Genomic DNA, 25,060 nt, shown 5'->3' on the forward strand with positions numbered 1-25,060 from the left:
GGGTCGGGTCCCACTGCATTGAGAAAGGAAGCAAACCATTTGCTAAACTGCTGACTTTGCTGCTGATGAGAGATGAGAACGTTCAGGGAGCTTTGCCTCTTCACTGGCCTCCCTTCTCACAGCTCTGATTGAATGTAAATGGCAAAGTTTAGCCTGGACCTTCCCACGTGCCCTTTGGAAGCTACATGGAGGGTGGTTAACACTCTAATCATTTACAAAGGTCAGATAGAGCAGCAAGCCTTTGAGCAGTCATTTAAAATTCGATTGATCCCTATTTGTAGTCAGGCCAAAGAGTATAAAAGACATTTCAGCTATATTGTAATTCTAAAGCTCTAAGGCAACAGTAAATACAAGTGTAGACATCAGGATGTGGCAATGCTCACACTCAGGTCTGCCGCTCGCCTCGGCCTCATTACTGTCTATACGTGAGGTGAGACCACTGCTGATGGAACAGGGAACAAGCAGATGGGCGGCAAAAAAGAGAACAGATGCTCGTGCTGAATACTTTTTTTAAAAAAAACTTGGACAGACACAAAGCTCATGTTGTGGTTTCAGGAAAATTGAAATGTTACTGGAATCCCTGAGAATGATCTGCCAGAGCTGTGACCATCAGCACCACAACTGATAAACCACCATAGATCAGTTTCTGTAAATCACACATTCTCTGTATGAAGAAAGTACTGCTTGGATTTAACAGTAATGGCGGCACAAGCTTGTTTATCTCCAGCCGCTCAGCGGGTTGGTGCTGAGGCTCACAGAGCTTGGACGTGGCGACACTTCCAGATCTCAATGATGAGATAGACGTTTGGTGAACTACCACCAATGGCTCAAGGTATTAAGGTTCTGTTGTTTATTCTCAGAATCCGGTGGTTCCACTTTTGGTGCATCATTAGCTTTCACCTCAGGGAGGAATGTCACATCTTCAATTCATCTCTCCCTTGTTGAGTTCCCTTCGTAAATCAGGTGGACAGGTAAGGTCAGATACCTTTGGAAAATATCACAGAGACTTCAAGTCAGCTGAGTGCACTTCACAGTATGTGGTTACCAAAGCACAGGAGTAGGTCACACTTTACTCCTTGAGTCAGGAAATGGCAATTTGAAGAGAAAAAGACAAAGCGTGGCTGGGCTAAGAGGTGAGCTGCAGAATGTATCAAAGATCATGAGAAAATTGCCATTTCCTGGCTCAAGACGTGGAGTGTGACCTGCTCCTGCGAATGAGAAGTGGAGAGGTAAACCCACGGTTTCACTTTAACGTCAATGAATTATTGGTGAGTCTGAACTCTTTGATAGAAAGATGGTTCTTCTCCGCACACACGAGCACCTGGATCTGGTAGGTCGGGTCAGCTTTTCATCATGGCCTCTGCCAACAGATGCTGAATGTTGCTCACAGCAATGATGCCATCTCGGAGCTTGGGTATGTGCCAGTTACCATGGTAGCCAGTCAGCCACGACACCCCGGATGCTCAGCTGGAAATTGGCCACATTTTGTTTGTTTGTGATCCACCAATCTCAGAGCAGCAGAGAAGACAATGTTCTCTCTCTCCAATTTCAGCAAAACCGCCAGTGAAAATAAACCATCTACATTCCCCCTGGGATAGATTTGAGCTTTAATTCTATAGGTGATGTCTACCACCTTGTTTGTCTACCAATACACAGTCACTACACTTTACAGTAAATCATGTGAAGCACTTTGAAATATCTTGACAACAGGATAAAGCACTACATCAAATGCAAAGATTATTATTATTACTAAAATCTAGCTCAAGGCCTTGTGAGCACTTTCTGTTATGTGGAAGTGTGAGTTTTTTTCTCTGAGATATTCTCACCCTAACCGTGTCAATTAACCCGCCGGCTGAGACATAGCTGGATCAATGAGGAGTTTGCCCCCAACTCCTGAAGATAAATCTGCCTCGCCTCCACATCACCACTTTATATACCATCTGAACTGAGACATGAGAAATATTGAGAGCTCAAGACAAGGACTGCTAACACTAGGCTGTGAGTACAGACTGTTACAGAGCTAACACTAGGCTGTGAGTACAGACTGTTACAGAGCTAACACTAGTGTTTGCGGACAGACTGTTACGACTCAATCTCTCTGTTCCATGCATGGTGTCTTGTGGAACTGATGCTGATTATAATACAATTCTTTCTTCACAATTTAGTCTATATGTTAATTGGCTGCTAGTGAGATGCCCACGGAACATCCTTCAGCAAGTGACAATATCCCAACCCTGGCTCTGCCTGGGAGCCAGAAGTGCCATCGGATCCCACAACAGCTCTGTTATTCTGAGGACCAGCAGATCTGGCCTGGAGATTGCGACTTTGGAGTGTGGAGCCTGGCACTGACCTGCACCCTGAGCTGGAATAATTTCTTCCAATTAACACTGACACCGTGAAGCATTTAAGATTAAGAAAGCTTTTTTTCTTCCTCTTCTCAACTCAGACAAGGGACGTCAGCCACTCTGCACGCACGCACGCACGCACGCACACACACTGACTGAGAGAAAGTGATGGAGAAAGAAACAAACAAATATATAAACAGGCTGAGGGAGAGAAACATACAGACATGCTCGCAGCCAAACCAAGGATCACGTGAGACAGAAAAACACAAGCTGAAATTCAGTCTGTGCAGCATTTGCTGTGAGGAAACGTGGAGATGGCTTAGAGTTGAAAGACCCTGTGCTGCCATCGTTTCCGGGACATGGTTGGCAGGTAAGAAAACAGCAGCAGCTCTTCCAACACTGAGTTATGAAGCTCACAGTGCGCCTGGAGCAGGGAGGCTTGACTCAGGGAGTGAGCAGCCAGTGGCTGCCCGCAGTACAGAGACGGCTGAAGTAGTAACAGGTGCCAGAGAGCAGACAGACTGCACAGCTCCTCTGTATAGTACTGGCAATATCTAACTAAGGCTAGTTATTGCTTACTCGATTGCCATTAAATAAACCAGAGGTCTCTGAACTGGAGGCAGAGTGAGCTTGTACAGTTAGTGCCAGCTATGAGCAGGGAAGGAAGCGGAGGATCGGGGTGGATGGAGGAAGAGGAGCTAGGGGGAATGGAGAGGAAGAGACAAGTGGGGGAGAGGCCATCGGAGACAAGGCTCTTGCTGAAGGGACAACGAGAGGTTATTTAAAAAATAATTACAGGACTAGTCAGCCACAGTCGCCTCCTACCAGCCGCTCCCACAGTGTCAGCACAGCCTGAGAGGAGGTACTGGCGTGACTGCCCTGGGGGAAATTGCACAGCTCCCTCACCCCCGTCTCTATAAGGAGAATACACTCGTCCTCATCTTCAATTGATCAGAATCTCATTTACACCTGGCTGATGTGAAGCCGCTCGTACATTCACAGTCAAAGAGGGGAACTGCCATGATTTATTCATTTCAAATCTAAAAAATCCCAAGTTAGATGAGAAGAAATGACTTCACAGACTGAACCTTTCTCAGGACATCAATGTGTGTGTGAGAGAGAGAGGCTTGTTTTGCGATGCCCAGGGGGCTCACTGCGTGCCAGTCCTTTTAATTAACAAGGTGAATCATGCAGCCGATCCCTAATTAGAGAACATGACAACGTAAATGGAAACATGTAGACAAACCTGGTGCAGGGCGACAGCAGATACACGGACAAACAGCCAGAAAGCTCTTTGTGTTCTCAACAAACTGCGCTTGGAGAGTGACGTTTCACTTTAATGATAATGATTTAATGAGCGGCTCTGTGGTTACACCAGAGATCAGCATTGCGCATTGTAATCCCCACCAGTTTGTACTTAGGGTTGTGCTGTGGCTGTGTGTGGGTGTGGTGGGGTTGGGGGGTAGAAGAGAGGAGAAAGGTATCAATCAGTATTGATTTATATGGATTTGTGGCCAGTAACCATTAAATCACGGGATAAAATAACTACACTAATAATAACACTCAGTGACAGCTCCAGCGCGGTCACACTGTGGGTTCTCAACACAGACATTCTGCAGGTATCCGGCTCTGTCTGAGGTCAAAGCTCTCCCGAAATATTGCTCTAACACTGATTTCATTCTCACTTCCGTGAACTTACACTAAACTGAGGCTCGGGAGGAAGAGAGAGAAAGAGAGAGGAGGGGAGAGAGTGGGGGGGGGGGGGCTAGAGAGAGAGGGGGGAGAGAGAGAGAGATAGTAACATTTTGCTTGTTAAGCTGTAACTGGGCAGGATGATCAGCAGTGTGATCAGGAGCTGCCTCACCCGTCTCCAAGTGTCAAACTCTGCGACGTGTTCCTAGAGTGAAAGCAGGTCTCCTTCAAATTCAATTTACAAGGACTGCATGCCCAGGAGGCAGAGGACAGGCAGCAGCGCAGCGCCAGCGTGTGAAATGCCAATTCTCACTATCCCGGCACCAGCTGTTACCGTATTAAACCCTCAATCGCTTCTAAAGGCCGTATATCTATTCCTGGACCCAAACTTGTTTGTGCCATCACATGACATGTTCACACCTCCAGTACTGAGAACCTACACAGACACTCCACTGAGCAACAGGCTGTGTCCATCCCTCCCCTTCCCAACAGCAGAAATATGCTTCCAATTTAAGATATTGTTTTGAAAGAATAAAGACCAACAGGAAGAGCAGGAGGACCTGTGCTGGTAGTGAAGTCAGGGCAAGACAGGACAGAGAGGGCAGTATTGCCGGGACTGCCATCCTTTGGGTGAGTTGTCAATCTAAGGTCCTGAGCTTTTGTTTTTTTGGTGGATGTTAAAGATCCGTGAATACTATTGGAAAAGAGAAGGGAGCTTGTCCCAATAGCCTGGCCAATAACCCCACAGAGAAATTTACAATTTGCAATTCATCTGTTCACGGGACAGAACTCAGAAGTCGTTAAAATAACATTACGTTTCTCATGACCCCCGAACAACAAACGCACCATCAATGGTTGACAACTTTATCCTCATGCTTATTCCCTTCCTTTGAGTAAGTACTGCCCCCTCCCACACACAATACCGATGTTGTTACCCTCCGTACAGGATTGACACTGACTATCCCCCCCCACCATGGGCCCGGAACACATGCCATTGATTAGTGAAGAACTTGAGCTGTTCACATGTCATGAAGGGAAATGCTGCCAGTCACAGCTTACAGATAAATGAGGAGCCTGAGACTAGAGCAGAGGCTCTGTGCAGGCCTCTCACCTCTGGGGCCTGGGTTCAGGCTGGCTGGCCGGCCAGCAAAATACTGTGCTGCTCTATTTGAGGCTATTCACTTCTGCTGCAAAATCAGTTTTCAACCCACCTGTAGATGGTTATGAATCTGTAATTCCTCACTGGCTGGCAGCTTCACTGGTGCAGGCACACTGGCCTGAAAAACACCATCTTGGCATAGTGTGGAGTGCGCTTCCTGGGTTAGAGGTTAGGGCACACTATGCTGGCAATGGGTAAGGAGTTTTATTCCCCATCCTGGGAGTGCTCAGCCTTGGACATCACTGAAGCAGTGGAATTCAACAGAGACTCATCTCGAGACATTCACTGAGGAAGTAGATTGCAAACACTGTGTGCAAATTACACAAGGAGTCTTACTTGGGTAAACAAAAGTCACATTCCAAGGAGGGAAACAAACAGATTTAAATAAACTGACATGAGAATCAGCAGAATGCCCACTGCCCAGGATTCAGCTCATAGGAAACCCCGCGGCTCAGCCAGCAAACATCACACCAACTGCCCAGAGTCAGCATTACCTCAGCACTCTGATGTCCAACACGTAAAGCTAAAGGCTTTTGTATGTGGAAACTTCCTGATCCTATCCTCCCCAAAACATTGAGAATAGACTGCAACAACAACAACAACAACAATAAGATTCCATTTATAAGAGCGCCTTTCACATCGGGAGGACGTCTCAAGGCGCTGTACAGTTGGGTCAGGACCCGAACATTGGGGGAAATGGTCAGGGGGAGGGAAGGGAGGGAGCGAGGAGGGGGTAGAGAGTTGAGAGGGGAGCTGAAGGCACGGTCAAAGAGAAAGGTCTTGAGACCAGCCTTGAAGGAGGAAAGGGAGGAGGCAAGGCGAAGGCGCTGGGGGATAGAGTTCCAGAGCCTGCAGAGTCCAGACTACAAGGATCTGGGAAGAATCCCTTTCGGGTCCGAAACACAGACTGTCCAGGGCCTTGGGACGTCCTCCCGACGTGAAAGGCTGTATACAAATATAATTTTGTTGTTGTTGTTCCATCAGCACTGAGAGTTACCAGCTTTTGCCACGTTAACCTTGTGGAGCAGATTGGAAAGCTAAAGACAAGTCAAGGATGAGATGGGAAGGGATGGGAAGCACATTCCTGGGTTGGATCATTATTAGTGAGATACATGCATTAGGACGTGAAAAATTAAACGCTGAAACATGGACCACAATGTTGTGCAGCTTCCCTTACCTCCTTCGCTTTCTGCTTCAGCCGGGCCTGCTCAGGGTCTTCTTGCCTGGAGCGGCTCTGAGTAGTTAAAGAAAGAAAAAAACACTGTTTAACAGCTGGGTTTTTAAAGGGACCTGCATCCCTGTCACAGCGAGTAAGTTACACACACCCACAAACACAGTCATTTACACTCTGAGAATTAATGAAAAGTCTGTTCCTGTTACTGGAGTCCTGTAGCATTGCGGTTAGAGCACTCGCCTCACAAGCAAGAGGACATGTGTTCAATTCCTGGGCAGGGCAAAACATTGAGCAAGTTTCCTTACTCCACATGCCTCTATTTCCCTAGCAGTAAGTAGGAACTCTGTTAGTCGATTGGCGGATCGCTTTTCTAGGGATAATAATCCCTTCAAAGAAATGTTTTTAATAATAATTGGGGTCACTCAATCCACATTGTACGCAATTGATTGCTGCATTCGCCCACAAAATATACAGTCAATTCACTTTATCTGAAATCTGAAATGAAGACAAGATTAACGTGAAGACCAGGAGAAATTCCAAGCCTCAGAGCAGGATTTTGACTGATGTTAATCTCAAAGCTCTGGCCTTTTCATTACATTCCCTAATATCTCTATTAACTACTTCAAACATCCCTATTGATTACACCTCTGCAGTTCTGGGGGAACTTGAAAATGAATAGCACAGCACAGAGTGGAAGTGCACAAGTTATAAGGAGCTGAGCCACACAGACCCAGAGGTAGACAACGGTTCCCACCGACTGTTTTTCTGTACCTTGGCTGCCTTTAATAGGATCTCCCGCTCCAGATCATCCTTCCTTTGCTTTTCGAGCCGCTCCAGCTGTTCAAAGAATTTCAGCTGTGTCCGAACATCTGTCGCTTGTTCATACCATTCCTCGTCCTGTAGCTCAGGGAAAAAGAGAAAATGTGGCTTGTGTTCTGCTATCCATTCTTATTCAATAAGAATTTTCCTTCCCTCAGACAGACACACAGACACACTCACTAGTGCCCAAGCTCCTACCCGTGCAGAGATGTCTAAGTTTATGAATAATGAACTCAATCACTGGATAAACATTATAAAACCTCTGTAACGATGGAGACTTTGCTTTCAATCTACAGGATACTGTGCCGTTGGCTGGTCCAACGTCTTCCTGACAAGTTAGAAATGAAAAGCCAACTTCTGCATCATCTCGGAAGTCAGTTCTGAATTTTTCTAGCAAGTTTCGCACGGACAACAAAGCTTTCACGAGGGCTGCAGCGCAGGAGAGGGATGGTGGACAGACGGTGCAGTGACTGACGTTACACACTTGAATGAGTGGACTTGATGACCTAGGAAGGTGATGGGAGACAGATTGTGTCAGCAAATTCAAGAGGAAAGGAGTTGGACATAGAGAGAGGAATGAATTGAGAGAGTGAGAGACAGAGCTGCAGAGGATTATGACGTTTCCCTCTGGGAATGTCGGGCTCAGCCCCTAGTACCTTGTGCACTTCCATCCTGTGCTGTGCAATTGATGTTAATTTTCCGATGACCGTTTTTAACCGTTCCTGCGTTGCGTGAGAGACCGTGTTCACTATGTCGACTGGAATGTCTGAGATCCCAAACCTTTTAGCTGTAAAACATTTAAAAAGAAATCATTCTCTGACCTTGGATCTGGAAACTTTTTTTTTTTTAAAAATCGCTAAACTCTTCTCCTGATCCCACAAAACCAAAGTTTGCAATTCCAGTGGATTCCTCCAGTGCCCTCGTCTACCCTCGTTACTGAAAGCCTGAGCTGGAAGGACAATGGCTGCTCACCCGTTTCCAGCATGCGTCTATGCAGGGGCCCACTGGCTAGAAAGGCCTCGTCCTTGCAGGAGTGGACGCACGCTCCCACCAAGCTGGAGTTGGTGACCAGGATCCGGGCGCTCTCCTCACTGAGATTAACACCGGCCATCGAGGCAACATCGTTAATGTCATCGTCGTCCCTGCAGTCAGAGAAATAGTCCACATGTCAAACTCCTGGTCGACACAGCACACTGGTGTACACAGTACATAATACAGTAACCTCTGGTGTACTGAGCTCCATATACCAACACTCATCAGTTAGTGCTAACGGCGACGATTATTTTGGGGACAGTCGGGTATGTAAACCCATCACAGTGCTTATGAATATCCAACCCAAACCAAGAGTTCAATGTATCCCACCTACACATGGAAATTTGACAAGAAATCGATTTATTTTTCTTAATCATTCATCAAGCTTTTCCTCCAATTTCTCCTACTTTGAAAACAGCAAGTGTAGCGAGGTACAGCTCTACATCAATCATCCTGCCTCACCTACACCTTCACTTCCACCCATTCCCTTCATGTGTCACCTTTACCAACAGTGTGCGTCAAGCGTGCATTCAATGGCAGAGTGAGTCTGGAAAGAAGAAAGTGCATGACATACATGTAGGGAAAGGTAGACAATTGAGAGACTCAAAGCAAGAGAGGAACAAGACCCAGACAGAAAGAAATGATAGAAACACATACAGAAGAAGAGAAGAAAAAGCGAGAAGACACACAGGAGAGAAAAACACAGAGCAGAGAAAATAAATAAAATGCTGGTTGAATGCTGCAGTTCTGAACACTCACAGAGCACTCAGAGCAGATGGAAAACATCCAGAAACAGGGAGAGGAAATGAGGATAACATGGGGGGAAATGTGGCTGAAATGTTTGCAGCTCATTAAATCCACCAGAAAATCAGAATCATCCAACATGCCAATTACTTTCAGAGTCAGAGGCTGATGCCTGGGAATGATCTATCTTCTCGTTGAGGAACACTGGACTGGGTTATACTGCAATTTAAGTGCGGATAAACAAGAGAACAGGCAAGAAGTACAAGTCAACAAGCTGTATGAAAGGCAGGTCATGTCTGTCTAATTTACTGGATACCTTGGAGACTGTAACAGATCTGGTAGATTTGTTGGCTCTCAGGGCTTGTGGCTGAAAACAGACTTTCCCACAGAACAGGCTGAGAAATGACTAGATCGGACAACATGTTATGCCTAAGCAGAGAAGAGATAGCCGGGCTCTGTAAGCCAGACATTGACCGCACACAAACCTAGCGTTGTATTTAACAGTTTAGCTCCTGCTCCCGAGAACCCAGAAGCAGAGCTTGTTGGGCAGTTCTGGAATCTCTCTCCAGGGATACAGTCAGGACACTAACCATTAGGGCATTGGCTGGCAGGATGAGTGGTAACATGTATCCCCACAGCAGCCTCTGGCACATCCTCAACATGTCGCCCACATCCGCATACAGCCACAATGGGCACCATTGTGTGGGTGCCAGCATGAGTGAGATGCATGTGTGCAAAAGTGTGAGTATACATTTAAGTGTTTGTGAGTTGCTGAGTGTGCGTGAGTGTGTATGAGTTTAGATGTGTGAGTATGAATGTGAGTGTTAATGTCTGAATGCGATTGTGGACTAGGGAGTGTGAGTCTACACACATGATGGTGTGAGGGGGAAAGTATGTGTGTGCGTCTCACAGATCAGGTGTGTAGGGTTGCTGTGCCATGTGTAGTCCTAACAATCTGGCACACAAACACCCACAAGTATCAATAACAGGTCTGCAGCAATATAACATTAAGGACAACTTAATAACACAACCATTACCGCCTTTGGTTTCTGGAGTTTCACCACTGCAGCAGCAAATTTGCCTTGAAGCCACTCACAAATTCTGCACACATGCTGTGAATGTCCAGGAACCAGTCAGTGTTCAGAGATTAATACAGGTTACTGGCTCTTGCCTTCAGGCCCAACACACACACAGACGCTTTTTTCTGGCCGTAGGAGAGGGTAAAGGTTCAAATGCAGATGAGTAGATACTGCAAATCCTTTGTTAAAAGCAGTCATTTTCCAGTAGCAAATTTCCATTTTGTTATAATTGAAGCTTTTTTTTAATATTGATAGAAAAATACATTTATTTTAATTCAAACCGGCATCGTCTCCTCTTTGGCACATCTGTAAAAACAGAACGTTCACAAAGGGAGTCAAAGAGCAGAGCTGATGGTGCAGAGTGCGTGACATTTGCCCAGGACAGATTAATTACTGACTCACCAATGATTTATTGATTTATCAGATAATGCCTCGAGTGTACTTTCCCTTTAGGAGACATTAGCAATACCAAGTGAGCGTCTTCATATCAATATACAGTATTCCAAGCATCAACTTGGTGTGATGTGAAGATTGCTACAACCTCATCTCGTGCTGCCCCCTTGTGTTCAATTTTCCCCTTTCGCACTCCCTCACACCACGAGCGACTCTCTCCTCTCACACAGTGAAACAACAGCTTGCATTTACACAGCGCCTCTCACGCAGGGTAGTGCCCCACAGTGCTTGACAGTGGTGGAGCACAATGCTGAGCCGGGGGAGAGGACAGCAGGCACGGTCGAAGAGGAAGGTCTTCAGGCACGGAAGGTACAAGGTGGAGGTATTGAATCATAGAACCATAGAATTACACAGCACAGAAGGAGGCCATTCAGCCCAACATGTCTGTGCCGGCTCTTTTAAATGAGCTCCCAAATCAATCCCACCCCCCATCCCGCTCTCTCCCCATAGCCCTTCCAAACTTGTCCTCCCCAAATAATTATGTACTTCTCTCTTAAAAGTTGTTATGGAATCGGCTTCCACCGGCCTTTCAGGCAACACATTCCAGATCCCAACAACTTGCTGTGTGAAAACATTTCTCCTCACCTCCCCTCTGTTTCTTTTAACAACTATTTTAAATCAGTGTTCTCGGGTTACCAACCCACCCGCCAGTGGGAATAGTTTCTCCTGTTCACCCTATCGAATCCCTTCATCATTTTGAAAACTTCTATTAAGTCTCCTCTTAACCTTCTCTGCTCCAAGGAGAATAATCCCGGCTTCTCTCGCCTCTCCTGATAACTGAAGTCCCTCATTCCTGGTACCATCCTGGTCAATCTCCTTTGCACCCTCTCTAGTGCCTTGACATCCTTCCTAAAGTGTGGGGCCCAGAACTGAACACAGTCTCTCGCTGAGGCCTAACCAGTGTTTTATAAAAAGGTTCATCATAACTTTCTGACTTGTGTATTCTATGCCCTATTTATAAAGCCTAGTATTCCATATGCTTTTTTAACAGCTTTATCTATCTGTCCTGCCATCTTCAAGGATTTATTTATATGAACCCCCAGGTCTCTCTATTCCTGGTCCCCTTTAAGATTATACCATCTAGCTTAAATTGTCTCTCCTCATTCTTCCTACCAAAATGCATCACTTTGCATTTCTCCACGTTAAACCTCATCTGCCACTTGTCTGCCCATTTTTCAGTCTGTCTATCCAGGATAGAGGGAGCGTGTTCCAGTTGCGTAGTGGCTGAAACTCTCTTACTTGAAGGCGCCACCTCCAGGGTCGGTGTGTTTGATCCTCTGAGTCGCCGAGACAGCAAGCGTGACACTTGCTGTGCTCTTGCTCCCCGGCCATGTCTTCCCCACTACCCGAGAAACATAAAGAAACACAGTCACCAATGGCACGTCAGCCAACACCTCATGCCTCTCACACGGAGCTAATTAGCCAAGCCTCCTCTTCATTAACGCATGGACATCTTCCTTACTTCCCCAGGGGTGACTGAAAACAGGGCTGATCGCAGGTCACTTTGATCCCAGTGCATACAAGACAGACAGACATGTACACAGTGACACACCCACACACACGAGGTATGCGCATGCACTCTCTCACACACAAAGGCACACGTATGCACACACACACATACACAAGGTGATGTTGCATAAGCGCACATGCACACGCACACAAAACCACGAGGCGAAAGACCACATGCGTGCGCACATGCCTGCGTGCGTGCACACACACACAGACAGACAAAGTAACACTGATTGTTAGGAGTCAGTGATGTTACTGATCGCCAGTTGGATGTGGCTTCCTCTCGTACCTGGTCTGATGGACGGCGTAATCATCATTGGCATCCTGACCTGAGCCCCAGGACTAACACTTTGCCTCTTTACTGTCTGGGTTGGGGATTGCACAATCTGTTAAGAAAAGATGGGTCGTCAGCTTGTGCATTGAAACAACCCCATCCACAGCAGCACACTGTTTACACTGCCCGAATCAGGGCACCACAAGCAACCTTCTCTGTGTGCACCACTCATCAGTACTCTCTGGGTGAGTGGGTAACTCATTCACGCCTGTTCCTTGAAGGCTTCATGTGGTTTTGACTCTCAGCCCCTGCACGTAAAGCGAGCTACACATCCATGGCAGTCTGGGACCCTATCGCTCGACCCCGGGACACATTGTGTTGGGTCATCCAGGAGCCGCGATGTTTCCCACGTCTCAGAAAAGCACGTCCGTTGCACACTCCCTACAAGTGGTTACACGTCCGGTCCAAACACACCATACACCCCCTGCTGCAGGTCAGTGTCCCTCTTCAGTCAAAATCCAACTGTCCCTCCAAACCAACTCCCACTGTTGCCTACAGGCTGATTCTTGCCTCAATTAAGTAACTGGTTGTTGGGCCTAGTTTTGGCCAACACTGTTGAATGAACTATAGGCTATGGTTGGTTCCTTTAACAACTGCCTCGCCACCAGTGCCACATTAAAGGAGGAAGTCTCAACACCAGAGTCCTCCTTCTCAATACAGAACGGTAAGGAAGGAAGGCTCATTTGTCTATTCCTAATGGGATTGATTTAAATGCTGGTGGAGACCACATCAGGGGAACTGTCCTGGAGAGTTTACTGAGCCCAACAGTCCGATGATCGGTATTAATGTACAAACCTGGAAAGGACAAGATCGCTGAAGTAGCCCTGGGTTAATGACTGTAAATCAACAGAAAGAAAAAAGATGTTTAAGTGACTAGCAATTACTTTGCTAAATGTAAATGGAGTACTGGTGGCAAGACTCCTTCTTTAAGCTTCTCTTGTGTAAAAAGGATGAATATCCTACCAGCTCTCACATCAAACCTACTCACTCAGATCCCATCTGATGTTGAAAGATCCATGGTACTATTCGAAAAGAGAAGGGAGTTTCTCTCTCTCCTGATGTTCTGGTCAACAATCCCCCAATAAAATTCACCATTCACTTCATGGGTGTTTGTGGGTCTTTGCTGTGTGCAACATGGCTACCACATTCGCCCACAAAATATCCAGTCAAACCACCTTACAGTATATCCTGTGATGAGCTTTGGGACGTCCTCCTGACGAGAAGGCTAGTTATACCAAATGTGAGGATTATTATTATCAAATCTGCTCAACTTCCAATGTCGCTTCACAAGCTCTCCCATCGAGACACCGGAGCGATTCCATGGCAGGAATTGAACAATAGGCTAAAAGCAAGCTACCCACAACCTCCAGCCATGTGTCTTCCCTACCCCACCCATCCGCATAACCACCAGGGATGTTATGTGAACCCTCACCTCCCGGTAATTGGTTTTGATGCAAACTACCTCCCCCCAAGACTCAAAGTAACAGTTTAATATAGTAATGATATTGTAATGATGGCTCATTCCTCACTCCCTCTTCTCTGTCCATCATTGGTGGCTGAGCTTTCAGCTACCAAGCTCTGGGACTTTCTCCCCAAATCCTCTTCCAATTTGCTCTCTCCCTGCCTTTCAAACCCTTCTCGGACACGCTTGCGGTCAAGAACCTGAATTCTCCTTTCCTATTCCCTGCTCGTTACTCCATACCTTCACTTTGAGAAGTTGATTCTGAAAGTTACTGCTGTAGATACAACTCACCTTGCTGATTGCGGGTAGATTTTACATGAATGAAATGTTAGATTTATTCAGCAAGATTTCTGCCACAATAAGAGGTCCAGGTGCAGTGCTAATCAAGTGCTGGATTAGATATACAATGGGCTCCTAAGCTGTTGTAAATGCTGATTATAGAAGACCAAGGCTTACAAGAAGCCCTCAGGAACGTGCACAGTATGAAGGGTATCGTATACACAGCTTTCCCTGCCTGAGGTGGTTGCTCGGACAGACCCTGTATCTCTGGAGAGAAGATCATAAAGTGCAAGTAGAGCCTGCACACACCACATGGATGCACACCAACCCAACCAGTGCCCCAGTCGAGGGCCGATGCCAGCTGCCACAGTACGCACCAGATGTGAGCTCCGTCCTGGTGTCAGGCTGATCTGGGTGGGAGTCACGGCCACGGTGGTAGGTTGCCGCAGACGCACGGTGGGTCCGGCCACAATAGCGGTGATGGTTCCTGTGGACAGCGGGGTGGACGTGGCCTGTGAGGGAGCTGTGGCCGGTGTATGCACTTGGAGGATAGACTGCTGGTTGTGAGCAAGAGATTGCCTCAAGGCTGGTAAACTTTTCTGGGTGGAAAACAATAAGCAGGTAACACCGAAGTGAGCTCGATTAATAATGGAATCATAAAGCATTTGTTTTAAACCTTTTCAGATTTAAGAAAAACTGTTGTTGAGAGCTTACTCCGTCTGTAACTCACACTGTCACTGACGTGGGAGTGTGGACAGACAGTGTAGAGGGAGCTTTACACTGTCTCTAACCCACACTGTCACTAACGTGGGAGTATGGACAGACAGTGCAGAGGGAGCTTTACTGTGTTTGTAACCCTTGATGTTAGGACAGGGAGCAGTAGGACAGTGTAGAGGGAATTTGAATTTCCGAATAGGATTTGGAAAACATTGAATATGAATGCAGTGGATGAGAGTGTGAGGAGCCGTGTACTATAGTAGCAACGCAGTTGTATCGTTTCTAAGCAAACCTTCAGAAAAGGCACCAAGTATGGCTGTGGGGATGACTTGAGCTCAGACTGAAGCCTGTTTGTAAATTCCTCCGGTTCAATCTTGGCATCCTTCAAAGCAAGGAGAAATGTGACATTTAACATGTTTTCCTAAAGTTTCCTCTCTCGTCTATTCCCCACCCCCGTCAGCACTGTGTCTGTGTATGTGTACGCGCGTGTGTGTGTATGTGTACGCGTGTGTGTGTGTGTGTATATGTGTACGCGTGTGTGTGTGTGTGCACGCGTACGTATATATATATGTGTGTGTGCTGGGCGGGGGGGTGGAGGAAGAGCTCTGTGCTGTGGTTGGGAGCCACCCCCAAAGCAATCTTAAACATCACCCCCGCGCTGCCCGCAAACACAGCGGGAAGACTAGGCACTTGCCAACAGGTCCTGGACAAGGCCCTTGACGTTGCGGGAGGTATCAGCCGATTGGCCACTGTGTGATGCCAGCTTGATCAGGGTGGCCAGGAAGTTCTTGCATTTCTTCACGTTCTCCTGAATCTCCTGCGATTAAACACAGCAGTATTAACACAAGGCATGCACTTTAGTACACAACAGTTCAAACTGTGGGCAGTGAACAATCGCTAACTGTAGCTGGAATGTGGAGTGCCCTGACCTGTCAGTGAGGCTTTCCAGTGTGTCTGACACAGCAAGACTTTCCCAGGTTCCAATTCAGGCCCGGACTGATTTACTGATCCCAGCTGGGACAGCAGTCAGGGCTCAACCTGCACTCAGTGCTGCTCCTGACCACTGTCTAGACACCCAGTGCAGGAAGGTGTGTGTGTGTTGTGAAAGGTGAGGAGAGGACTGGGCTCAGGTGTGAGGGCTTTATGCTTGGTGCTCACAGCCAGAGGGAACCCGGCATTTCTGCCAATGATGTCTGTGGCCAGCGGGCAGTCAGGAGAGATTAGATCAGCCACTCCTGTTTGGATGTTTCCTCGGGCAGGTGGTTAGAACAGGTGTATTGGTGACCTGATGCCAACGTGATGAACCATCCTGCTGGTAAGTGCAACAATAACAAGCAAGTGAGTGAGGTCCGAGCAGCAGGTCAGAGGGTCTGAGTAGAAGACAAGCAGTAGATTGTATATGATGGTCAGAAAGTGGCCGGGAGGAGTGATAGCCTGACAGGGCCAGGGAACTGGAGACAGTTAGTGAGACAGGGCACTGAGCCAAACAGTGCAAGTGGGTTTAGAGTAATATGCAAATCCTCTACTGAGGCTAATCAAGCTTCCTCACTGCCAGCATCTGAGCAAGCAGTCAGAGAATAAGACAAAAGAAGGCTGAGTTACCTGCCCTCCTCGCACCAGAGGAAGAGACTGCGACACTGACGGGATCTAGAGAGGAGGAAACACAGAGAGAATATGGGAAATGGTATTTTTTGTTGGTAAGATTTAAGAACAAGTGAACTTCAATCTTCAATGCACTGACCTGTGCTACAGCAGCTGTTCCTGCCAGTGGGGAGCTTGGGACCACCTGGGGTTGTAGGTGGACCTGTGTGTGTAGTTTGGTTGCAGGCTGGGGCTGAAGCGGAGTCCGAGGTGAAGCCTGGGGTTGGCCTCCAGCGATGCTGGGCTGCTGTGCTGGAGTCTGCTGGACAGACATGTGGTGGCCAGTGACACCTGCCACGGCCGTGGTGTATACTGTCTGTGGGCTGCTGCTGCTAACACAAATCTGCAGGAAACAAAAGAGCAACAGAAAGTAGATGGTAGACACTCTCTGTGTGATCGATGGCCTAAACCTCAGAACGTCCTCACTTACACTGCAGGGCCCAATGGTTAGACACAGTGGGTGACTTCGATCGATATGACCGCTGGACATTAAAGTTAGAATCAGAGAATTATACAGAGCAGAACACGACCATTTGACCTTTCACACCTCGGGGTATCCCTCAGGTGATCCGGGTGGAGACGGGAGGAAAATACAAGCCTTTAATACAAGCCTGAAATCCCTAATTCGCATACAGAGCACAAACATTCCCTGAACCGGGAAAACTCAGAACCACCGAACATCACACGAGAGAAACCACATGCTCAGAGCATCAGGTTTGAGCTGATGTTTGTCTCCAAATCAGCCAATTAAACTCCACTCACCTGAACACTCCCTCCCACACCCTTCATATTGTTCCTCAACAATCTGCACAATTATCTTTGTAAAACATTGACAGACAAGCTACATCTCTGCTTTGACCGAGAGTTACACGTGCCCCCACTTTGCCCAAGAACCTTTCTCTTATTGATATCATCTTAAATTGGAGGATGAGAATTCCCCAGAGGGGAGTAGGCACATCACCTCCAGGCTGTTTTTGACAAAGAATGAACCCACGTTGATGACAACCACAAGCTGTACTTACGGGGGAGCGTGTCACCATGGTAACGGTGGCGGAGCCGGCACTGAGGGGGGTGGCAGTGGGTGTGATGAGCTTGGCTTGCACTGGGGCTGCTGGCCGGATTGAGGAGAGCGTCATGGATTGCTATAACAAAACCAGAGACTGATTAACATCAGCGCCATCGGCAGCAAACACTGCGCGCCTGGGCTGTGTGTAACAACAACAATAATCATAACCCTCGCATTTGGTGCAGCACCTTTCATGTCGGGATGGCGTCTCAAAGTGCTTCACAGGATTTACTGTGAAAAGGAGTGACTGCGAATCTGTAGATGGACAGAACAGCTGATTTGCCCACAACAAAGACCTAAAACAGCCATGAGGTGGAATAACCAATTTGATTTGGGGGATTGTTGGCCAGGAAATCGGGAGAAACTCTCGTCTTTTCGAGCAGTGACATGGGACCTTTAACCCAATAGGCAAACAGGATCTTGGTTTTACGCCTCGTCTGAAGGATAGCATCTCCAACAATGCAGCTCACACCCAACACTACACTGGAGAGTCAGTGTAGACTGTGAGTTCACAAAATCCAGACATGGGGCTTGAACCCACAACCTTCTGACTCCGAGGTACAGGTACTACTATCTGATCTAGTCTGACACACAATGGCTGATCGGTACTTTCAGTCAGGAACAAGAAGCCAAGGCTGAAAGACGTGCTCCAGTAACCATCTCCAGAACAATGCAGAATCCTGAAGGCAGATTTTCTACCTGCGGCACTGGATACAAATAGCAAAGACAGGCGAGCCGTGCGCTCCTGAATCAAATGCCAATCAGCTTTGCAGAAATAACAAGTGGCATCTCCACACATCTGATCTGCTGTGAACCCTTCTCAGGATTCTTCAAACTCAGCGTTGAGATGCTTTCATCACCTGAGTTCAAAGCTGGCAGCCTGGAGGTAACTCAGCCAGTACCAGCAGTTAGAAACAAAAGAATCATTATGGCAGGAAGCTTCAATACAAAGCTCTAAACAGCTCATAATAAATTTACAGAAACAATGAAGCACGATATCACAATGAGGATTCTGGTAACGGCAGACTCCAGAGGAGGGCTCACCTACATCACCAGCAGCACACAGAACAATCCACACAGTTTATTCCAGGGCTTCAGAGAGTAGAGACACCCACAATTAATGTGAGACTGAGCAAGAGACAAACAGACATAGAGTGCTCTCTCCCACTACAATACAGAGTCAACCCAGACTGCAAGCTCAAGTCCTGACATGGGGGTTGAACCCTCAATTTTCTGACGCAGAGGGCTACAAACTGAGCCAAGCTAAACTGCTCACAAACTATTACAGTGCCAAGTAACATTTATACACAACTGCTGACGTGAATTGTCAGGCTATTCGGCCACCAAGATAACAAGCTCACAGAGGCATTGGTCTGAATTGCACAAGTTTTCTGGCAGTATTAATTTGTATGGAATGGCATAGTTACTGATCTGGAGAACAAAATCAGCAGTTGCCGAAGTTTCCTCGTTTAAATGGTGACTTCTTCTCTTCTTTTCTAGGTCCGTTCTAAAAAGAAACTTGGCTACATTTATACCTAACGCGTTTACTTAGCCTTTCTTTCAATTCTAACTACAAGACCATCTGGTTTGTTTGTCTCGCAGATAAGTTTTTTTCGCTTTTACTCCTCACCTAACAAAGACCATTTCGTGCAAAAAAAATTTTGATCACGACTGCAAGGCCAGCGAGTTATCACGCACAGACACCGCTTCTTTGTCTTACTTCTGCTTGCATGTCCCTGTTTCTTCATTATCTTACTAAACCGAGCAAGGACGTTAGATAAGGAAAAGACAAGATATTACTCATTTCTAGCAAGGTTGCAAAAGTTACACAAGTATAATCATCAACAAAATTCACTTAAAATTACAGCAGTACAGATGTTCAGTAATTTTCCATTAAAAGCAAAATGCACAGTAGTACATCAGCATAGCAGTCAACTTAACAAAGTTTCACTGGTCATAGGCAACGGAGACACACTAGAGACTGCACTCTGTAAAGTTAATGCTGACGTGACAGATCATTGGGTAAGTTTGGACTTGTTGTGAATACATAAGAACATAAGAAATAGGAGCAGGAGTAGGCCATTTGACCCCTCGAGCCTGTGCCCCGCCATTTAATAAGATCATGGTTGATCTACTAACCTAATTCCATTTACACACCCTATCCCTATATCCCTTAATCCTTTCAGTTTTTAAAAATCTATCTATCTCAGTCTTGAACATGTTCAATGACTGAGCATCCACAGTCATTACACTTTACAGTCCATCTTGTGAAGCGCTTTGAGATGTCTTGATAACGTGATAAGGTGCTATATAAAAGGCAAGCATTTTGTTTGTCCAGCTGGGGTCCGACACATGCAGAAACCCATCAACATGCTTAAGAGTATCCAAACCAATCAGGAGTTCCATGCATCCCACCTATAAGTGGAAATTTCCCGAGATGTTTATTGGAATACATTGTCTGCACTATCACACAGAATTGGTCCTCGGCTTTATGGTCAGCAAAAACCCTTGTGGGACAAATCACCTCGGTACCATCACTCGCAGCATAAGCAGATCCCTGATCTGGCAGTTAGCCTGTGTCACAGCTTTAACATCAGCGCTAGACAAGGGCTGCCCTCTTGACACACAAGGTGACTGGCCAATAATCACTGCTTTCTCACTGAAGGTATATTAATATTAAAAGCTTACACACAGCATTGCATTGTCACTTTGTGTGCAGCTGGTGGCGCTGCTGAGCAGCGATGCCTGAACGGCGCTGCAGCACCATCTGCAGGCGGACTGCAGGACTGCATGTCAGGCACATTCAGGTCAACCACACACTGCACCTGCATTTACACACGAGGCTCGACCCCACACCCAACATGAAGTCAATGGTGAAAAAATGCTCAGGCAAAGAGGTAGGAGGGGTCAGATAGAGAGGGAAGGGAGTTCCTCAATAAACAGACACTCCATGCCATCTCCAAAAATGGAAACTGTGTACAATACAAGTTACATCTGAATAGCGCCTTTCATGTCGGGAGGACGTCCCAAAGCGCTGTGTACCTCAATAATCAGAGAGACTGTGTACCTCAATAATGGGAGATCTGTGTTCTGGCCACTTTATGCAGCTTGTCTTATTTCTTTTGAAATTGTTGGTAACCAGTCAATAATCTGGGGAAAATCAGCCAGTCTATTGACTGCCCTTAAAGTGATGCTCCCCCACCAGTTGGGTCCATTATCATGAGATGTAGCACACAACAGCTGATAATATGGCATCCTATTGTTGAGTACTTTGAAAGAAACAGGAAGGGTTTGAGCCAATGGATACCAGAGGACAGAATGGAGGACAGAGCAAAGGGTGAGAAGTGGAATCAGAGCCATCAAGCAAAGCTGAGGAAAATGAACGTAGGATATGGAGACAGTGTCTGGGCAGTGATCATACCTGAGTTGATGTCAGGCGGAACGTAGGCCCACTTGTGGGAGCACAAGGCCTCGGAGAGATGTTTCCTGGTCTTTGAGCCTGAGCCTGGGCTAAAGCTTGCTGGGGAACCATGACAAGCTGCCCACTTTCTGTGCGAACCAGAATCATACCTGGAAGAGAGAGAGGAGGTTGGCGATTGAAGAAAGGTTAGAAGTTTATTGGAACATTTTCAGGATCAAAACATACAGTATTTCTAAAAGTTACAAAAACAATATAAAAAGTGTTTAGGGAAAGAACAAGGGAATGGGATTACAGAAGAGAGCTCCAATGGGGGAGCGAGCACCAGCACAGACACAATGGGACAAATGTCCAGGTCTTGGGCTGTAAACTCGCTATGATTGTGAATTAGTTGGTGGCAAATCTCCTACTCTCTCCCCACGAAGCAGCTCGATTCCCAGCTCTTCAGCGAGTCAGATTCCCAGGTTCATCACTGTTCATTGGTTTACCTCAGTCAGGACTGCAGCAGCAACATCAACACCACCACAATAAGCCTCTTCACCCAGGTGAGAGAGAGGGGGGAGGGGAAGCATCATTCAGCCTGGGATAAAACTCCAGACACACCACTACCTTTGCAAGAAAATGTGTGTGGACTGACATCAGTTAGCAGAATTGGGCCCCCATTGTCCACTCACTGTGAACACATACATTCACACTCACTGTCAATACGCACTGTCAATACACACACATTCACACTCACTGTCAATACACACACATTCACTCTCTCTATCAATGGCCACTTGGACAAGGAAACCATAGGAAAGGAGAGTGGGCAATATAATAGTAATCCTTGCATTTGATATAGCGATTTCACGTCTTCTAAACGTCTCAAAGCACTTCACAGAAATACCTTGTAAAGTGAATTAATTGTATATTTGTGGGCCAATGGTGAAAATTCAAGAGAAACTCAGCAGAAATATTGTTGCAAGGCTCAAACTGTACTAAATGCTAACCAGCACCGGAGGGAGCTACAGTCCAGACTGTCCCTGGAACTGAATATCTCAAAGCCCCAACTGTCAACATGTGCAGAAGTCACTTCACCTAAACCGTCACTGTGAGGATGACACCAAAGACACGACACAAACATTGGGTATTAACCTGTGAAGATCACAATGAGGTTAATGTATATATGTTTATTAACCATTTGAGGATCTCATAATGTCACAATGCTTATTAATCCTTTGATGGACACGTGGTCTGCAGGTACAGATATATATATAACTTACATTTTTATAGCATGATATCATGTCTGAAAGCGCTCACAGGTAAAAACTGTCATGCAGAGTAACCGAGTCTAGGCAAACATTACAGCCGTTTGCACCATTAAAGTCCCGCCTATAGGATTTACAATTCCACAAACATCGAGATGAGCACAATACAATACAACATTAAATTTACATTTAGACAGCGCCTCTCACATCAAGAGGATGTTCCTCAGCATTTAACAGTACAAGCTTGGCACCCGTGTGGGAGCTGAGTGGGGTGAGGAAGGGAATGATGAGCAAAAGCAAGGCTGAAGAGGTTGGTCTTGATATGGACCTTGATTGAGGTGAGAGATGAGGTACTTGGGATGGAGTTCCAGCGAGATGAGTGGAAAGGTTGAGAGCCAATCAATTAATTAGAATTTCTGAGATAATTTTGGATTAAGAGGGAATATTAATCCAGAAAGCAACGAGAAAGACTCCACTTTCCTTCAAAAAGCGGCAGATGGTTGGTTAATATTCACCCAGATCACAGATGACCTAAATTAATGATCATGTTAAGAGGGGACATTGTGGAAATAAATAATAAGCTTTATTTAACATCAAGCAAGCCATCGCCAATCACACTTACATAGCAAGCAATCGTCCTGCTGCTGCCAACAGCCTCCTGTGCAGTCATTTCTGACTGTAAAGCTCGAACGAGGAACATGCAGATCAGCTCTGAGTGCAGCAACCTCTACCTCACCCTCAACACAATTTGAATCCTGCCTCAGACAGCACACCCGAAATCCATCACCACCAACAACAATTTGCATTTACACAGCGCCCTTCACACAGGATAGCGCCCCAAAGCGTTTGACAGTGAGAGAGCATGACACTGAGCCACCTGTTATTTCAACAATTGTGCGACTCAGACAAGTGAAACGAAAACGGAATAATCTATCATAATACAGTCCTTCCATCACTGCACTGTGCTGAATAAGTTATACCAAACATTGGACATTAGCAGCCGCATGAAACAGACATAGCAGATCCCTTTACATCTTTTCAACAATCCCCATCGAATCACAGAGTTACATAACATCACCTTGTAAAGACTCATGCATGCATTTCTGTAAACGTTTCATAAATTAATTAACAGCTAAAACAGGCAATTAGCTTCAGGTGGATTGCTTCCACTGTATATCGAGATTGAACATGAGCCACAGATCATTCAGTACAGGATCGGGCTGGCTTTGACACACTTTGCTGAGCAGCTTGCTGTGTTCCATGTTAATACAGCACACTGATGATCACTGTCACAAGGGGATCCCCTTTGCTAGTCCTAAAGTATTCAGCAAACATTAAGACAGAGGAATAATAATAATAATCCTTGCATTTCAAATAGCACCTTATCACGTTGCTGAAGCATTTCAAAGCACTTCAAAGCTACATTCACACTGTAGAGTGTTGTGACTATATATTTTGTAGGCAAACACGGCAGCCAATTTGCACGCAGCACTATCCCACAAGCAACCATGCAGTGAATAATAATAATAATCCTTGCATTTGATATAGCCTTATCACGTCTTTGCGATGTCTCAAAGTGCTTCACAGAATATACTGTATAGTGAATTCACTGTGGGCAAAATGCGGCAGCCAATTGCGCACAGCAGTGTCCCACAAACAGTCGTGGATTGAGTGACCAAATTATTATTATTTTTTTGAAGAATTATTGCCCCCAGAAAATAACTAAGTCTATCTGGAAGATTGTTGGCTAGGACACCCAGCAAAAATCTCTTCTCTTTCTGAATAGTACCGTGGGACTTTTAACATCCACCTAAACAGTCAGGCATCCTGGGACCTCAGTTTAACACCCCATCCCAAGGACGGCAGCTTTCAACAATACAGTGCACTCTCAATATTGCATTGGAGCATCAGCCTAGTAAGTTCAAAGTCCCAATGTGGGGCTTGAACCGACAACCTTCTAACTCAGAGCAGTGTAGAGGAGTGAGAAAGATCACTGCGATCCAAGTGATACCGGTCACAAAGTACACATACCTCATACACGACTTACACCTTTCATATCCCTTGAAAGATTTCTTTGCTAAACTATTATCTTGTCTCACATTTACCGACACGCTCTTCTGTTATGTGGTGAGCCAGCTGCACACGAAGTGTAAACATTGAGTTCAAATGGTTCAATAAAAATCAAGCTGCCATGGTTGATAAAAATGATAATCCTGAAATCAGATACTGTAACTGCTGCAGATCTTTCACAACACTCTGCATCCTGTGAAGTTCTTGATGTGTGATTTTTCTAACTGCTCTTTAGTTGCAGCACATTGCTAAACTGAATATAAATGCTCCGAGACGTTACCCCATGTGAAGGACACTATGTAAATGCAAGTTGTTGCTGTTGTACTGAACAGAGTTTTCAACATTATGGGATGTTTTTGTCCACAACACAATCCGTCACCAATCCACAAGATTCACACTGATGGAAACATTTAGAAAACTTTCAAGAGAAGCTGAAAGTTGCTGAACCTTGCCTGCAGATACAGTTACTACATTTGACAATTCCCTGTGAGGATAGCTTTGAGAACTTTTGACATTATAGGCACTGAATTAAATTCCAGGGTTATGATTAACATTACAGCTCTCCTCACACAAGTCAACAGAAGTCCTGGTGTAAATTGCCTCATAACAACATTCACTTCACCTTTCATTACTCTCCCTGTGATGCACTTTGAGACGTTTACTTTACATGAAAGATGCAAAATAAATGTTGACTGTTATAAATTAGCTTTTAGATTTATAATAAAATAAATAATAATAATCCTTCAATTTGGTATAGTACCTTTTCAGGCTCTGGAACTCCATCCCCAGTGCCTTCGCCGCTTCTTCCCTTTCCTCC

General features: G+C 46.0%; 1 protein-coding gene across 1 annotated transcript in view; it reads right to left on the reverse strand.

Moving 5' to 3' along the window:
- The window catches only part of LOC103188100 (transcription initiation factor TFIID subunit 4), a 42,127-nt gene that overhangs the window by 15,661 nt on the left and 1,406 nt on the right, over nucleotides 1–25,060 (reverse strand). The window contains exons 2-14 of the mRNA XM_007907949.2: nucleotides 20,927–21,075; nucleotides 17,462–17,581; nucleotides 16,540–16,782; nucleotides 16,401–16,445; nucleotides 15,493–15,615; nucleotides 15,091–15,180; nucleotides 14,459–14,680; nucleotides 12,296–12,392; nucleotides 11,737–11,839; nucleotides 8,162–8,331; nucleotides 7,846–7,976; nucleotides 7,142–7,267; nucleotides 6,374–6,430 (exon numbers count right to left, since the gene is read on the reverse strand). Of these exons, the coding sequence (XP_007906140.2) occupies nucleotides 6,374–6,430; nucleotides 7,142–7,267; nucleotides 7,846–7,976; nucleotides 8,162–8,331; nucleotides 11,737–11,839; nucleotides 12,296–12,392; nucleotides 14,459–14,680; nucleotides 15,091–15,180; nucleotides 15,493–15,615; nucleotides 16,401–16,445; nucleotides 16,540–16,782; nucleotides 17,462–17,581; nucleotides 20,927–21,075 (1,676 nt within the window). The remainder of the gene's footprint in view (nucleotides 1–6,373; nucleotides 6,431–7,141; nucleotides 7,268–7,845; nucleotides 7,977–8,161; nucleotides 8,332–11,736; nucleotides 11,840–12,295; nucleotides 12,393–14,458; nucleotides 14,681–15,090; nucleotides 15,181–15,492; nucleotides 15,616–16,400; nucleotides 16,446–16,539; nucleotides 16,783–17,461; nucleotides 17,582–20,926; nucleotides 21,076–25,060) is intronic.

The sequence above is a fragment of the Callorhinchus milii genome, unplaced genomic scaffold (assembly GCF_018977255.1).
Source record: "Callorhinchus milii isolate IMCB2004 unplaced genomic scaffold, IMCB_Cmil_1.0 Scaffold14, whole genome shotgun sequence".
Lineage (NCBI taxonomy): Eukaryota > Metazoa > Chordata > Chondrichthyes > Chimaeriformes > Callorhinchidae > Callorhinchus > Callorhinchus milii.